The 17,992-nt window shown below is 39.7% G+C and overlaps 1 protein-coding gene across 3 annotated transcripts in view; it reads right to left on the bottom strand.

Moving 5' to 3' along the window:
* The window catches only part of RIF10 (polyribonucleotide nucleotidyltransferase), a 139,474-nt gene that overhangs the window by 49,776 nt on the left and 71,706 nt on the right, over positions 1–17,992 (bottom strand). For all 3 annotated transcript variants that reach the window (XM_088972033.1, XM_088972032.1, XM_088972034.1), the window contains one exon: positions 8,860–9,123. In XM_088972033.1, coding sequence (XP_088828159.1) covers positions 8,860–9,123 — 264 coding nt within the window. The remainder of the gene's footprint in view (positions 1–8,859; positions 9,124–17,992) is intronic.

The following is a 17,992-nucleotide window of genomic DNA, read 5'->3' on the forward strand; positions in this document are numbered from 1 at the left end:
TTTATGTATTGTTGGTTCGGCTGATAAGTGTACATGTTAGTTAGTATTGGGTTTTAAGCTGTTAGGTACTGGACCTTTGTTATTGGGCCTAAGTCTGTTTAGTGTTTTAAGCAGTCTGGGTGTCCCATCACTAATCAGGGGCATTCCAGACATTTCATGTAACACTGTATTGTAATCTACTATAAATAATAGTACTGTCGACTGGGTTACTCAGTTCGACATTCTCAACACATGTTTGCCTTCACCTCTCTTCTACTACTTCAGCTACAACCTTTCGGCAAACAAAGGGCATCCAAGTAATTGTAGATCGATAGAGAGAGGCTCGAATTCTTCTTTTCTCTCTTCCCTTCTTTTCTTCTTCCACAACCTATTGCTGAAACTTCTTTCTTCTTCTTTCTCTTTCTCTCTTTTCTTGCATTATCTGAATTATTGTAGGTGTAAAATTCGACTTGGTATCAGGACAGGTTCTCACTTTTGACTCTTTTCTCCTTTCTTTGCCCATACATAGTGTGTATGGAGAACTAATTGGTTGATCAATTAGCTACTTATGCAGCCCAGTTAGGAAGGTTTTTGGAGAATTTTGGGGAGGTTTTTCATCCTTAATTGAAGCCCAGGGCAGGTTCTCGGAGATTTTTCCCAAAAACCCTAGATAATTGGAGAAACCATGTTACAGGTCATAGAGACAATTTGAAGCAGGCGCTTGGGGGTTAGAGGTAAGCCTTTTGATTTCTATTAGGGGCAGTTTTGGTTGGATTGAATTCTGGAAACTCTAGAAAGGGTGGTTGAAGTTTCTCTCTTTCTCCCCATCCCACAAGACCTTGTGAAACCCTAATTTTGGGGGGTTGAAAGGTTGTTCTTTGCTTAGAACAGTAAATCTAGCCTAGTAAAGCCCTAATTTGATTTACTCAATGGATCAAAATGAAGGAGAGACCAAATATTCCACAAATTCCGGGTTTGGACGTGGGGGGTCAGTGGAAAATCTTTTTGGGGCAGTGACTATTGTGAAGCTAGATGGGGACCATTATTTAGCTTGGTCTCAATCTATTAAGAATTTAAGATACATGTGTCTAGTAGAGGAAAATGAGGTTATATTACCGGGAGCAAGAAGAAACCGGAGGAAGGATCATCCTATGCAGTTTTCTTGCATAGAATTCACTAACAGTCCTTAACAGTCTACTTCTCTATGTTGAAATCTCTTTGAAAAGTGATTGATCTGATGGAGATTATTGTTTGGGGTTACACAAAGGATGCAAAAACATATAGGAGGTTGGTTGAGAGAAATTGGGTCTTTGAATTCCTCATCGAACTAAACTCGAAGTATGATATTGTGAGGCAGAATGCTTTAGCAAAGGATGAGGTGACATTGTCTTAGGCATATGCTATGGTGAGTAGTGAGGAGAGCAGACATTCAGTCTATTGAGCCGCAGGTTGATCACTATGCTAATGCTGGGATGAAGCCAAAGGTTAGCATTGGGAAGAAATAAGTTATCTGTGAATACTGCAAGAAGCTTAAACACATTAAAGACATGTTGGAAGTTGCATCCAGAGCTCGTTCCTACGAGATTCAAGAAAGAAAATGGTGGAAAAGGGGTTGAAATTGGAAAAGTTAGAAACGCAAATGTAGCCACCACTTCACAAGGTGAACAAGGACAGGGTGGAGAGAAGTTAGTGGGAGAACAACTTGCAATCGCCAAGGCTGAATATGAGAAGTATGGCCAAACCATCAGTCACTTGGAGTCCACTACTATAGCTCCTTCAGAGATTTTTCCTTCCTTTGCATATACTCACTCAGGTATTTGTGCCACTACACATCATGCTTCTGTCTCAGGTACTCATAAAACCCCTTGGATAATTGATTCTAGTGCTTCTGACCATATGACCAATGTTTCACAATTATTCACCTCTTACCAACTTCTTTCTAGCCAAGAAAAGACATCTCTTGTTGATGTCTCCCTAGCCCTTATCACGAGAAAGGGAGACATTAAGACCTCTAATGCCTTGACCTTATCATTTGTTCTTCATGTACCTAAACATAATACCAATTTGCTTTCAGCTAGCAATTTGACCAAATCCCTGAATTGCAATGTGACCTTTTTTTCCTTCATATTGTGTTTTTCAAGACATGGAATCTCAGAAGGTGATTGGGAGTGGCCATGAGGCGAATGGGATCTATTTGCTAGACATGCCTGAGCAGAACCAAGTACAACATAAGAGAACTACATAGGTCTTAGAGTCCACTAGTCGTATTATGTTATGCAAAGTCGTTTGGGTCATTTGTCCTTTTCTTCATTGAGTCAGTTGTTACCAGAGTTATTTAAAGGAATTACTCTATCAAGTTTTCATTTTTTTTTATCAGTGAATTGTCATATTTATTAAATCAAAGCCAAAGATAGTACAATTTAGGGAGAGGCACGAGATGCTACCTTCCCTTTAAGGAGGGGAGGTGGAAGAAACCATCAACCCTTTAGTTAAAGAACAAAACAAAGGAAAAGGAAAAAGAAAATTATAGAGAAACCCAATACAATGATACCCAAGTAGCCCCTTGTTTAGCAAGATAATCAACCAAGGCATTAGCCGATCTACCCAACCACTGAACTCTAACTGTCATGCCCCTCAATAGCCATTTGACCATTTTTAAGATATCCTTAAAGTTCCAAGTGACAGTACCCGGGTCAGCCAACCATCCTACTACCACCATGGAGTCTCCTTCAATTATTAAGTTTTGCACTTCAAGTTGATAAGCAATCTGTACCCCCTGTGCCGCAGCTAGGAGTTCAGCCCTCACAGAATCTCATATTCCCACCGGTCCCGAAAAAAAGGCAATGATGTTGCTGTTCTCATCTCTCAGTACACCACCAATCCCAGACGGTCCTGGGTTACCCTGACTACTTCTGTCAAAGTTCAGCTTAACGAAACCCTCCTTCGGTGGAGACCAAGTTACTTGACCTCTAGGCTTCCTAGAGGAAGTGAGGGCAACTGTAGACCAATTCCTCATTAAATCCTCAAAGGAATAATCTTCAAAGAGCTTTAAGGATTTCAGCCACAAAATAGTCCTTGTAACAATACAGTCTTTGACCTCAAGAATGCTTCTTTCCTTCTCCTGAAAAATTCTGGAATTTCTCTCTTCCCAAATAGTCCATAGGAGAGCTGCTCCTATACACTTCAACATGATTCTCCCTCTTCTTGTGGTCCACACAAAGGTATAAGGGGAAAACAGCAAATTTACCTCAGCTGGCAAGTTCCACCTGTAGTCAAACAAATCAAATACCCAATTCCAAATGGCTGCAGCAAAAGGACAAGAAAAGAGAATTAAAGAGAGGAACTGGAGCAAAGGGAATTAAAGAGAAGCACAAGTAAACGACCCTTTTGAAGTCAAAGTCCAAGTCCTCCTATTGGAAATGAGTGGGTCCAGGCAAACTGAATCAAGTAGCAATAAGAGCTCAGAAACTGATAAGGATTCCTCATCCCTCAACCCTCTACGGAAGCCAAGGTCCCAATTTATCAACAAAGGGATATACGGGGACAAAAGAAAGGAAGACACTAGTTCTTTTTTATAAGGGAAATAGAGAAGAGAGAAGGGAACTATTATGGATGCTTTAGTTGGAAAGGAATACAGCCGCAGACAGCAGCAGTAATGGGCGTTAAATTCAGTGTTCCTATCTTATCTCTTAGCTAGATTCAGTGTTCCTATCTTATCTCTTAGCTAGATTCAGTGTTCCTATTAATTAGGCAGTAGCATTATTATTTCCTAGGTCTTTTAGAAAGTTTCTTAATGTTTCTTTTTAGAAAGTTTCCTAATGTTTTTAGAAAGTCTCTTAATGTTTTTTAGAAAGTTTCCTTAAGAAGGACTCTTGTAAATCCTATTTAAGGAGCAAATGTTTTTCAATAAATCCATCCAGAATTTCAGTCAAGAAAGAGCAGAGTGTTGGAGATCTCTTTAACAAATCACCATAACGGTACTGAAGATAGGTTCCTCGAAAAAAGGGCGAAACAAGGGAAAACAAGAAGTTTTCCCCGTTAACCAACCTGTGACGAGATCCTATTCGCGGGCCCTGAACAATTTGGTATCAGAGCAAGGCGTCATGGGTGACTTTGAGAAACTGAAGACTAGGGTTCATGATCTGGAGCACAAACTAGTGGAAAACAGCAAGGAGGTGCGCGAGATCAAGGACGACATCCGAGAATTGAGACGCTTGATGGAGTTATATTTTTCCAACAAGGAAAAGAGTTCAGAAGGGGCTGCAACCACAGACGGCCGCCGACCAGGCATGGCAGAATCGTCCGGCGAGCAGCAGGTCGTTGCCCAGGGAACCGTGATCGTTCCCAAATACAGTAGGCTGGAATTTCCTTCCTATAATGGAGCTGGAGATCCTTTGGGATGGCTGTACATATGTGAACAGTTCTTCCGCAACCAACGGACAGAGGACAATGACAAGGTAGGAAGCAGCGTGGGAAGCAGCCAGCCAAGATCAGAAACCACAGATGAGCAATATTCTAGATCGACATCCAGTGTGGGAAGCAGCGTTGTTGCACCCCCTATTAAGCGCTTGTCCAGGGCTGAGATGGCGGAACGCAGGGCGAGGGGACAGTGTTTTAATTGTGATGAACTTTACTCAGCAGGGCACAAGTGCAAGAGACTTTTCTGCCTCCTGGTGGAACAAGAGGAAGATGAGGATGCACCCTCTTCATTGGAACCCGATCCAGGAGGGCAAAATCATTCCACCTATCCTGGATTCCTTTGATTGTGTTTCAAGACACATATCCCGAATTCGAGCTTGAGGACAAGCTCTTAGTCCAAGAGGGGAGTAATATTGTGGATGCTTTAGTTGGAAAGGAATACAGCCGCAGACGGCAGCAGTAACGGGCGTTAGACTCAGTGTTCCTATCTTATCTCTTAGCCAGATTCAGTGTTCATTAATTAGGCAGTAGCATTATTATTTCCTAGGTCTTTTAGAAAGTTTCTTAATGTTTCTTTTTAGAAAGTCTCCTAATGTTTTTAGAAAGTCTCTTAATGTTTTTTAGAAAGTTCTTTTTTAGAAAGTTTCCTTAAGAAGGACTCTTGTAATTCCTATTTAAGGAGAAGATGTTATTCAATAAATCCATCCAGAATTTCAGTCAAGAAAGAGCAGAGGAGAGTTGGTGATCTCTTTAACAAATCACCATAAAGGCGCTAAAGATAGGTTCCTCGAAAAAAGGGAGAAACAATAGTTTTCCCTTTTAACCGACCTGTGACGAGATCCTATTCGCGGGCCCTTAACAGGAACAGATCCTTAAGGGGAAAATTTCCCACCCAAGTGTCTTCCCAGAAAAGAACTCGAGTCCTAGAGTAAGCATCATACCTTACAAAGCGTAGGAACTGTGGGAGGATGCCATGAATTGCCTTCCAAGGTGTTGCAAGAGTTGCCTGTCTGAATACCCCTCATCCCAACCATTTCAGGAACAGTCATGGATACTTGACACCACTTCATGCCATAACCTCTCCCTCTCTAAAGGCCATCTCCACAACCACTTACCTAGAACAACTACATTCTTAAAAGTAATATTCCCTAATCCTAATCCTCCTTCCTCCTTACTTCGACTAACTATCCCATCTAATCAAATGATCGTTCTTCTCTTGCCTCGGCTCCCACAAGAAGTCCCTCATCACCTTCTCTATCCTCTTAGCTTCCCTAGTAGGAATCTTAAAGACAGACAGAAAGTAAACTGGCAAATTAGCAAGTGTGGATTTAATCAAAGTCGCTCTACCCCCCACAGAGATATAATTCTTTTTCCAGCTTGCCAACTTCTTTCCAAACTTTCCCACAACAGGGGTCCAAAAGCGGCTTTCCTTTGGGTTATCTCCTAGGGATTCATTGTCAGTCTTGTGAGTTCTCAAAGCATTGTAAGAGCATTTATCCTTCAAGTAATAAAAGATAAACTATTCCTTTTAATATTTATTCACTCTGATGTGTGGGGGCCTTACCATTTACCATGTATGGGTGGGTATAAAAATTTCATCCTGTTTATTGATGATTTTTCATGATATACTTGGATTTACCTTATCCCTCTCGGGCTTAAGTAGCTAAACTCATGCAACAGCTCTATGAACACATACTCAGTTTAATACCCGCATCAAAATATTTCGACCAGACAATGCTAAGGAATATTATGGGGAAGACCTTACCTCCTATCTTGAGAAGTTTGAGGTTATTCATCAGAGCTCTTGTGCCCGACTGCCCGCAGTCCACAACAAAATGGAGTAACGGAGAGGAAAAACAGACACATTATGGAAGTTGCAAGGAGCATTATTTTTTCTACCCATGTTCTTGTTAGGTTTTGGGGTGATGTAGTTTTAACGGCTACCTACCTTATTAACTGCATGCCTTCTCGAGTCTTGGGGTTAAAATCTCCTTCTGGAGTCCTCTTTCCTAATGTTGAGATTTTCTCCATTCTTCTGAGGGTCATTGGTTGCACTTGTTATGTCCACATTCCCAGTTCCAAAAGACACAAGTTTGACCTCAAGGCTTAGAAGTGTATCTTCCTTGGTTATGCCTCCACACATAAAGAGTATTGTTGTTTTGATCCCATTAGTGGCACCCGGTTTGTTTCCATGGATGTAACCTTTGCAGAGTTAGTTCCTTTCTATAGCTATCCTTCTTAGAGGGAGAAATCTCTCGAGTCATTTTCTTCATCCCTTCCTTTGTCAACTCCAGTTGAATCTTGTTTCGAGCCCTCCACAATTACCCCCATTCCCGTGGAAGGATCCTCTCATTTGAAGTCTTCCATTCCTACTCCTCTCCCTCCTCCTGTTAGTCCTCCAGTTGTTTCCACTCATCCTATTCTCTAGAGGTGGTACCGGCAGCAAAGGCTAAGGCAAACACAGGTTGATCCCACACCTCCAGTTGAATCTCAGGCGCTCCCAATTACTAAAGAGAGGACATGTCCATCACCTCCTTCACTAGCACCCTCGTTTCCAAACCTTGACCTACCCATTGCTTTGAGAAAAGGTAAGAGGAAATATACAACTCATTGTATTTCCAAACACCTTTCCGAAGTTTGTTGTCCCCATCCTACTATGCCTTTCTAGCCTCCATTTTCTCTCAATCCATCCCAAAGTCTCTCTCAAAAGCCTTAGCCACACCAGATTGGAGGGATGCTATGAGTACTGAAATAGAAGCCCTTCATAAAAACAATATCTGGGATATTGTTGACTTGCCGGTTAGGAAGGAACCTAATGGGTGCAAGTGGGTTCTCGCCATCAAATATCGTGCAGATTGGTCAATTGAGAGGTACAAGGCTCAGCTTGTTGCCAAGAGATATACCCAGGTATATGGGTTTTCACTATCAAGTATCGTGCAGATGGGTCTATGAAAACTCTTGGACTCCTTTCTTCCCATATTGACCATAAGTATCTTCCCTCTTGCATCTCCACATTGTCTTTCCTCTCTTCTTTTGGAAGTTGAAAAAGGGGGAATCAAAGAGGCTTTTCATATAGAAACTAATAAGCATTGAATGAAGAGTAAAGTTATTCCAGTGATTTTTGTATTATGAAATTGATAAGATGGTAAATGGGCCAAAGAGACACTCAAACAATCCATCCAACACTAAAATCCATATTGCAAGATGCCATCGCAACTGGAAAGGAGTTCCAGTACAACAGCAAGAGTTGAGCATTGTTGATGGTGGCATCATTGTCCATTCAGGTGACATCATCAGCTATACAGACAAGGACAAGCTGTATGGAGAAACATTAGATCCTGGAAGATCAGTATTTTAGAAGTTTCTTGTGCTGGTTTGATGCTCATGTGAAATCATTATAAGATTTTTTTGACATTTTTTGCTACAAAAAATGGAAAAAATCGGAAAATTGCAGATCTGACTTATTTGCATTTATGGAAGAATAGGGATGCTTTTACTCGTGAAGTTTTACATATACCTTTTGTGATTGATAAGAACCAGTTTCAAAACTTTCTGAGGCATTGGGAATATTTTGGATTTTTTGTATGGGCCATATTTGCACCAGGCTCTATGTTTCCTATTTCTGGTGCCTGAACTAGTGCAATCTCCTTGGCATTGATGATTAGGATATCAGATCACTAGATCCTTCTTATTTGGGCAGTTTTTTATTGCACTTTGTCTTACAGTTGAGATTTGTTGAGTATTTTTTCCTTTCCAGAATGATAGTGTGTCCAATCTGAGTACAATGGACTCCCCAATTGGTGGATCATCAATTTAGGAAAGGCTGTTGATGGTTCCATCCTTCCCATAACTACCACTCACCTTGATGGGAATAACTTTTGGAATTGGCACAGTTAATAATATACATTTGAGGCAAAGGGAAACAAGGGTATCCTACAAGAAATAATTCCATATCAGATGGAGAAGGTCTTGATGTTGAGAAGTGGGACCAGGAGGATTTAACAGTCATATCTTGATTGCTGAACTCTATGCAACCACAGATCAGTCATTTACTTGTATTTTTGGAGACTGACATAGATCTAGGATAGGGTAACCAAGAATTACTCTCAGAGACATAACATTACAAGGATCTTATCACGATCTTCAGGTAGGAGAAATTGTGCATCCTAGCCTACTTTTCTACACTCCAATGAATGTGGGAGAAATTACTACATCATGAGGTCCTTTCCTGGTTTCCTCTTTGAATCATTTGTTATCTTTGGAATGTGAGTTGTGTCAAATAATAGAAAGCAAGTGCACAGGATTATGATAATTCTAGATTAATAAGGAAGATCACATAATAACATTGTTTTTCTGTTTTGTTTAAGTAAATAAAGTATCTGAAAATCCTTTTAAATCATGACAATTTAGCCAAAGAACCGTTTGCTAAAACACAAGAAGATGAAGATAAGTTAGCCTTACCAAAGGGAGAGGCTTTCTTGAAACTGGAGTGATGTGAACATCACCTTCATCTACTTCTCCATCCACAACAACAACATCATCCTCCTCATCATCCTCGTATAAATCTGGTATTGTTTCAGCAGCCACAGAAGGTTCATCCTTGTTGACATACCCTTCTTCTGTAAGAATGGCCAATACTTTTTCTTCTAATGTTGACAGGGCCTTTCTTCTTGCTATCTTGCTTCTGATTTGTAATAATTTCCCCAATTCATCACCAGCAATTTCCTGTGAAGACAACAGATTCATATGCTACCAGGAGCAGAGGCAGAAATTTCCTGTAATTATTTTCTAGGGGAAAGAAATGTAATTGCAAGGAAGAAACAATGGAATTTTATTCACAAGATGCAAAAATATCTTCAACATTTTGTCATAATAGAATTCATATAAAAGATGGATGAAATATTTTTGCTAGGCAATTTAGTTTATTGATTTAACTTCAATAATCATTAAAATGTCACATATGTACAATAATCTTTTTGCAAGTTTTGACATTTAAATACAATGCACATGTTAATAAAATTTAACAAAAAGTTATACCATAGAATCTAGAAATGCTTGTATAGATGGGAAAGAAAAAATAAAATAAAATCAATCTACCTTTGACAACAAACAACCTGTGGAAAAGACATGAGGAAAAAATCTCATAGCATAAATCAATCAAAATATATATTAAAAAAATCTAGAACCTAGACAAATGGAACTATAGCTATCACAGGTAGACATATGTAAAAGAAAATGTATATAGAAAATTTTGTATTAAATGACAATAAGCTTATTTCTTCTAAGACCAGGTTGGAACCATTGCTTCAAAGGAAAAGGGATGGGATTAGACAAGCAGTGTACTCTTTTACCCCTCTTCTCAACGTAATAAAAAATTTCTCCAGTCTCCACATACTTGCATAGAACAGGCAATCCGGGAATCAGTGATCTTTCCAAGGGATAGTAATGTCCCTTTTATTGGTCTACAGGTATTTTGCTTTGTAATACAAATAGATTATTATGTTAAAAAACAAAGTTCTCCATATTATTCAGATGGTAAGTAAACCACACAACTCAACAGAACCAAGAGCAAAGTCAAATTATGAGATAAAGAGGTCAACATAGAGCATCAATATCCATTTATACCCATCCTTTCTTCAGAACACATGCTCTAGTTAAACCCAAACCTCCACCTTCTTGGTCTACATACCCAATCCCATTCTACCCTTAGATATTTCAATACAATTGTTTCAACACTTTGGCCCTTGAATTTCAGTGATAAGATGAAAAAAGGAGAAAAAGAGAAGAAGAGAAAAAGGAGAGAAGAGAGAAGAGAATACAAGAACCACGATCTGGTCTAGAGAGAATGAATCCTCTCCCTAGCCGACCCAATCTTATATAGATATGACAAAAGTACAATGACTGATATACCCCTACTTTAGCGAGGGGACAATAACTTAAAGTAAGACAAAAACTGACAAAGCACAACTTAATAAGGGAAAAGACCATACTACCCCTGATTGGTTGACTCTAACACTCCCTCTCAAGCTGAAGAGTATATGTCATATAGTCCCAGCTTGTTACATATGCAATGCATTCTTCCACAACTCAATCCTTTTGCAAACAAATCTGCCCATTGATTTCCTGAACTCACATGCTCTTTGCTTATCACTCCACTAAGGATCTTTTCTCTTACAAAATAAAAGTCAACCTCTATGTGTTTCACCCTCTCATGAAAAACTATATTAGTTGAGATGTGGACAGCAGCTTGATCATCACAATATAGTTTCATAGGACTATTTATTGAGAGCCCAATCTCTTGTAGGAGGTTTTCAACCACACCAATTCACATGTTGTGTGTGTCATGGCCCTATATTCAACTTTTGCACTGCTTCTTGCTACAACTGTTTGCTTCTTACTCTTCCATGTAATCAGATTTCCTCCAAGGAACATACAATATCCCGTGGTTGACCTTCTATCAGACGACCCAGTGTGCCTTTCAAGTATCGCATAATTCTAAGAAAAATATCCCAAATGAGGAACCCGTGGATTCTGCATAAATTGGATGACCACACTAACTACAAAAGAAGATACATAGTCAAGTAATAGCCAAGTAGTTCAGCCCAACCAGACGTCTATACCTTCCAGGATCATAAAACACATCACCTGCATCAATGCTCAATTTAACATTTGGTTCCAAGGGACTTTCAGTCGGTTTAGCAACTAATAAGCCTGTCTCCTCTAATAGGTCAAGAACATAATTCCTTTGCCACAAATTTATACCATGCTTTGACCTTGCAACTTCCAGACCCAAGAAGTACTTCAATTTGTGGAGGTCCTTTGTTTGAAAATGATCTTGCAAAAAGGTTTTCAAGCTATCAATTCCCAACCTGTCATTGCTTGTTATAACAATGTCATCCACATATACAACAAACAAAATCTTTCCAACATTAGGATCATAGCTAAACACTAAGTGATAAACTTGACACTGTTTCATACCAAATTCTTTTACAACTTCACTAAATTTCTCGAACCAAGCTCGAGGAGATTGTTCTAGTCCATAAATTGCCTTCTTGAGCCTATATACCTTCCTATCCTCCCCCTAAGCAATAAACACATGAGGTTGTTCCATGTAAACTTCTTCGACCAAGTCACCATGTAATAAGGCATTTTCAATGTCAAGTTGAATCAATGGTCAATCATACATAGTTGATAAAGATATGAGAACATGCACTAAACCAATTTTAGCAACTGAAGAGAGGTTCTCCATGTAGTCCACCCCATACAACTGTGAGTATCCCTTAGCAACTAATCAGGCTTTCAATCTTCCCCCTATACCACCGGCTAGATGCTTGACAATATACACGCACTTACAACCTACAACATGTTCACCAGGAGTAAGAGTGGTGAGTTCCCACATGTGATTGTGTGCAAGAGTAGAGAATTCTTCCTCCATTGCTTGGCGCCACTCTGGTGAGGTAAGAGCTTCTTGAACATCCTTAGGAATAGATAATGGAAGACAACAGAGAAATAAACTTGCAATGGGAATTAGAAATGTTAGAAACAAAAACAATAATTGGATATTGGATGAATTGTACAACTACATTTACCTTTACGCAAAGCAATGGGAGTTAGAGGAGGAGCTAGTGTTCGTCTATGAGTATACACTTTCCTGATTAGTGGCCGCTCAGTATGAATCTGCACTAGAGGAGGTGAAGACTCAGCTGCAACTAGAACAATAGGGATGACATCATCAGCTAGAATCAAGGTTTTTAAAACCAACCCAGAGAACAAACCGGTTAGGGGTCCAGTTCCCGGGTCGAATGGTCCAACCATTCGAATCGAAAAGTTGGCCCGTTCTACCAAAAATTAAAAAAAATAAAATATAAAAAACAATTAAAACCGTTGAATGGTTTGAAAGGTCCAACCACCCGGGTCAGCGGTTTGCTAACCAAATCAACGTTTTTTGGCCAAAATCCGGTTTTGACAAAAAAACGGATTTGAAAGAGGAACAACCATAACTGGTTCTGAAAACCATGACTGGAATTGCAAGAGGAACAACCGGAGGAGAGAAAGAAACAACAACACTAATAAAAAAAGGAATTGGCTGAAAGAAAGTAACATTAGGACACACAATTGATCATTGAGTAAGAGGATTATAGCACTTATAACCTTTTTGGGTCCTAGAATAGCCAAGAAAGACACTTTGTAGCCTGAGCATCCAACTTGTCCAATCTAGGACCTAGTTTCTGAACAAAACATACACAACCAAAGATTCGAGGAGTTAAAGGGAACAGAGACAAAGTAGGAAGGCATTCGTTTAATGAAAAAACAAGCAGTAAGTACATCACTCCAAAAACATTTGGGTACATTCATATGATGCAAAAGGGACCGAGGGCTCAAGTAAATGCTAGTATTTTCTTTCAGCCACTCCATTGTGTTGTGGAGTGTGTAAAAAGTTTGATGGATAATATCATGATGCTCCAAATACTACTGAAACAAGTAAGAAAGTACTCTTTGCCATTATCAAAACAAAGAACTTTTATTGGAACACCAAACTAAATCTGAATTTTAGCATGGTACTTTTGAAAAAATAGAGAATAATTCACTTCTTTCTTTCATAAGATAATTCCATGATATTCTTGAATAGTCATCGGCAAAAAATTACAAAATACTTGTACCATTATAGGACACAATTGTATTCGGACCCCAAACATCTGAATAAACTAAAGCAAAAGGACTCATCACATGATTATCGACTCTAGGACTAAAGGAAACCTGATGGTGTTCCCCATACTAGCACGACTCACAATGTAGTGATGACACACGACTCAATGATAGAACAAGTAGTTTAAGAGCTTTAAGAGATGGATGACCAAGCCTACAATCCCACTGGAAGAGGAGTAAGACTAAAGTGCTATTATAGGGCTGCCATCATCAAGACAATACAATCCACCAGTCTCATGCCCTCCACCAATCTTCTTCTCCATTTGAGATCCTGAAAAACACAAGATGGGTAAAAACTGATGGAACAATTGAGGGATTTGGTTAACATACTCACAGACATAAGATTAAAAGGAAACTTAGGCACATATAAAACAAAAGATAAGGATAAAGATGCAGCGTCAACATTACCAACACCACAAATGGGAGAAGTGAAACCATTAGATAAAGTAATAGTGTGTGAGGTGGGGAACTAAAAGAGGGAAGAAAACACACCAAGAGTCCCAATCATATGGCCAGAGGCTCCAAAATCAATAATCCAAGGGAGGAGGGTTAGATGTAAGATAAGCCATTCCTGAGTGAGCAAGAGTAGTTGTGTTTTGTTGGGATCTAACTTGGAGAAACCTCTCATATTCATCATAGGGAAAACTCATCATCTCTTTCCCATGAATAGTTGTAGCAAATTTCTGATCAACTTGCTGATTTTCACCCACTTCACCACCACTTGTTACAGCATGATTGGCCCATGAAGAAGGTGGGCCATGTAAATCATAGCAGAAATTCATTATGTCCCTCCATACCACAATAAGTGCACTACTTGGTATCAGTGCCTTGTCCCCTACCACAGTCTCCCCCTGAATCTCGGCCACCACAGCTTCCACCACCTTGGCAAAACATGGGACCACCACGGCTGAGTTGAGATTTTCTATCAACAAAACGCATTCCAACCCTCTACCAACTTGATCTAATACTACACATCTCACTAAGAGACTGGGACACACCAAAAAAGTGGGACCCACTATATATGAGATGTGCAGTATAAGATCATGTTGGTAGAGGGTTGGAATGTAGTTTGTTGGTAGGTGATCCAGACTCACCATGACCACCACCTCGATTTCCACGGCCTCCCCCTCTTGCTACAGTAAATTCGGATCTATCAAAAGTAGTAGAGTTTTCTGTAGGTCCAAGTGAAATCCTACGGAGTCGAGAAATACTCCTTGAGAGATGGAAGAGTAGAACCCCTTAGTATTTGTGCTCTAACTGGTTCATTATCTAACTCCAAACCCACCAAAAATCTAGTCATATCAAGTTGTTCCCTCTAATGTTGTTGAATTTTAACATCTAGAGTTAGGGGATGGTAAACATTGAGTTCATTCCTGAGATTTCTCATACTAGCATAGTATTCTTGACTTTGATTTCCTTGTAATAAATTGAAATATTCTTGGTAGAGTTGGCATACCCTTGTAGTATTATCCTGACCTGAGTAGAGTTCCTTAGCATGATTCCATATCTCCTTGGTTGTATCAATAAACATAAAATTTACACCTATTTTGGGCTCCATACTATTCCACAACCACGTCATAATATGAGCATCTTCTTGCTCCCACTCACCTAGAGATTCAGTTGAGGGTTTCTTATCCCTCGCATGTTTCACCTTTTTCTTAGCTTTAAGGAAAACCTCCATCGATTTAGCCCATGGCACATAGTTCTCACCATTAAGTTTGATTGATGTCATTTTCATACTTGGAAAATCATGGGTTATCATCACATTTGATTTCTGATCACCACTAATCTCTCCTATTGTTGCCACAATGTTGTCTACTCAAAACAATTAACACCACCACTATATTTTACTACCAACTCACAGGAACTAATTGCCACACACAAAGGAAGGATTACACGGGCATTACAGCATTCCACTCACCTCTTAACAGCACTTTCCAACCCACATAGCAAGGAGAGACTGAGTGTGGGGACAGTTACTTAAAGTAAGACAAAACTGAGTGTAAGGAGAGAAGAGACTGAAGGTATGGACAATTGCATTAGAAGAAATAAGTAGGACTAAAACAAAATGCAATGTAAATTTAATGACAATAGGAGTGTAAGGAGAGATTGAGGGGGATGTTGTTGCCCATAGAATTAAAGCAGGACAGGCAAAATGGATGGGTGCATCCAGAGTCCTATGTGATAGGTGAAAACCACTTCGGCTGAAGGGAAAATTCTATAAAGCAGTTGTAAGGCCAGATATGCTTTATGGAGCAATGTGTTGGGCGCTGAAGAAACAGAATGTCCAAAAAAACAAGTGTGGCAGAAATGCAAATGCTTAGAAGGGTTAGTGGTAAAACTAGAAAGGAAAGTATTAGAAATGAAGTCGATTGCAATAGTTTTTCCACCTCTTAATTTGTAATTTTCCTTTTTGATTATTGAAATTTCGTTTTACTCTTAAAAAAAATGATACCATCTTGTTTTGTGCAGGAGATGAAGCCAAGCAGGCTAGTAATTTGGAATTGGTGATCAATCAATTTGAACTTTAAAGTCAATTTTTATAAGAGCTATGTGGGAGAAATTAATATGAGTGATAGGAAGGTGGAAGATATGCCTCATATGTTGGGTTGTGAGGTCTCTCAATGGCAGTTGAGTTACTTGGGTCTACCTAGTAATCATTCATGGAGAGAGAAAGACAAGAGAGAGAAAGAGAAGAAGAGGAAGATATGATTGAGAGGAAAAGAAAACCTTATTCTGGCTGCCGCCAGTTCATTATTTATATTAACTTAATATAAAAAGAATGGAAATTACAAGTATGCCCCTGGCGGAACTCCCTAGAAACAAACTAATAAGAAAGTAAGAAAATAACTAACTGACAACATCTTAAGACGACAACCGACTAACAGCAACTATAAAATAACAATTAAATAATCCTCACAACACTCCCCCTCAAGTTGGGCTGAATACTTCTATCATGCCCAGCTTGTCACATAACTCATTGTGCCGCGAGTATAGAAGCCCTTTTGTGAGGACAACAGCGAGTTGTTCCTTGGAGTTGACATAAGGGATGCAGATTTCCCTTTTTTCCAATTTTTCCCTTATGAAGTGTTTGTCCACCTCAATGTGCTTGGTCCTCTCATGTAGGACAGGGTTGCTGGTGATGTTTATGGCTGCCTTGTTGTCACAGTAAAGAAACATAGAATTATGAACAACAACTCCAAGCTCCCCTAGAAGATTTTTTAGCCAAAGGACTTCAGCCACCCCATGTGCCATAGCTCTATATTCAGCTTCAGCACTTGACCTTGCTACCACACTTTGTTTCTTGCTTTTCCAGGTCACTAGGTTTCCTCCCATAAATGTGCAATACCCACTCGTGGACTTTCTGTCATCCACAGCACCTGCCCAATCAGCATCTGTAAAGACTTCCACCTTTAGGTGATTATGTTTACTGAATAGTAGACCTGTTCTGGGATACTTTTTCAAGTATCTAAGAAGTCTCTCTACTGCCTCCATGTGTGGTTTCTTAGGAGAGTGCATGAATTGGCTTAGAACCCCAACTAAATAGGCAATGTCTGGATGGGTCATGGACAAATAAATCAGCTTTCCCACTAACCTTTGGAACTGTTTCACATCTTTCAGAGGTTCACCATCACAATCACCCAACTTGTGGTCAACATCCATGGGAGTATCTACTGGCCTTGCACCTAATTTGCTTGTGTCATGTAATAGATCAAGGGTGTATTTCCTTTGAGAAACGAAGATACCCTTTTCTGAGCGGGTGAATTCAATTCCAAGGAAATACTTCAGGGGACCTAAATCTTTCACTTCAAATTTAGATGCAAGGAATTGTTTCAATTTTTGCATTTCTGAACTACAACTTCATGTAATGATGATATCATCCACATATACTATCAATACAGCAACCTGTTCCTGACATCTCTTCACAAAGAGTGTATGATCAGACTGACATTGTTTGAAACCCACCTGCTGAACTGCCATGTGAAACTTACTGAACCAAGCTCTAGGAGATTGTTTTAAACCATAAAGAAACTTTCTTATCTTGCACACACTATTTTCACTTCCCTTGGCACAGAATCCAGGGGGTTGAACCATGTATACTTCCTCCTCTAAGTCACCATTCAAAAAAGCATTCTTTATGTCCAGTTGATGCAATTCCCAATCAAAATTAGCAGCTAATGACAGGAGAACCCTAATTGAGTTCATCTTAGCTATTGGAGCAAGTCTCATCATAGTCAACCCCGTACACTTGAGTGTACCCTTTGGCTACTAATCTTTCTTTGTACCTTTCAACTGTTTCATCTGCCTTGTGTTTAACTGTAAACACCCACGGGGTCTTTTCCCTTTGGAAGATCCACCAATTCCCAAGTTTGATTTTTATGAACAACATTAATCTCCTCCTTCATGGCATCTGTCCATTCGGGGCATTTTAAGGCTTCTGCAACATTTCTGGGAACAGGGATGCAATCAACTACAAATAGAAAAGCTCGGTATGAGGGGGAAATGTGATCATAGGAGACAAACTGGGTAATGGGGTGTTTGGTAGTGCATGACCTGACTCCCTTTCTTTGAGCAATAGGAATGTCAAGGTCATCCACAGTAGGAGTAGGGGTATCAATAGGTGCAGCAGGGATTGGACTTACCTCCTGGGAGTCTAACGGTGTCGGTTGCTCAATGTTTGGCTGCTCCACATCTCTATCACATTGTTGATCTCTACGACGTGTACGTTGGAAGACACGAAAGGGAGCAAGGTCCGAAATAGAAGGAAAAGAGACTTAGCGGACCTGAACCTGCTTCTCCTCTTCCACACTACTACTCTCCCCCCGAGGAGAAGCAGGGAAGAATGGCTCAGACTCAAAGAATAACACATCCATAGACACAAAAAACT

The sequence above is a fragment of the Nelumbo lutea genome, chromosome 2, assembly GCF_056320005.1.
Source record: "Nelumbo lutea isolate HS-2025 chromosome 2, American lotus-T2T, whole genome shotgun sequence".
Taxonomy (NCBI): Eukaryota; Viridiplantae; Streptophyta; class Magnoliopsida; order Proteales; family Nelumbonaceae; genus Nelumbo; species Nelumbo lutea.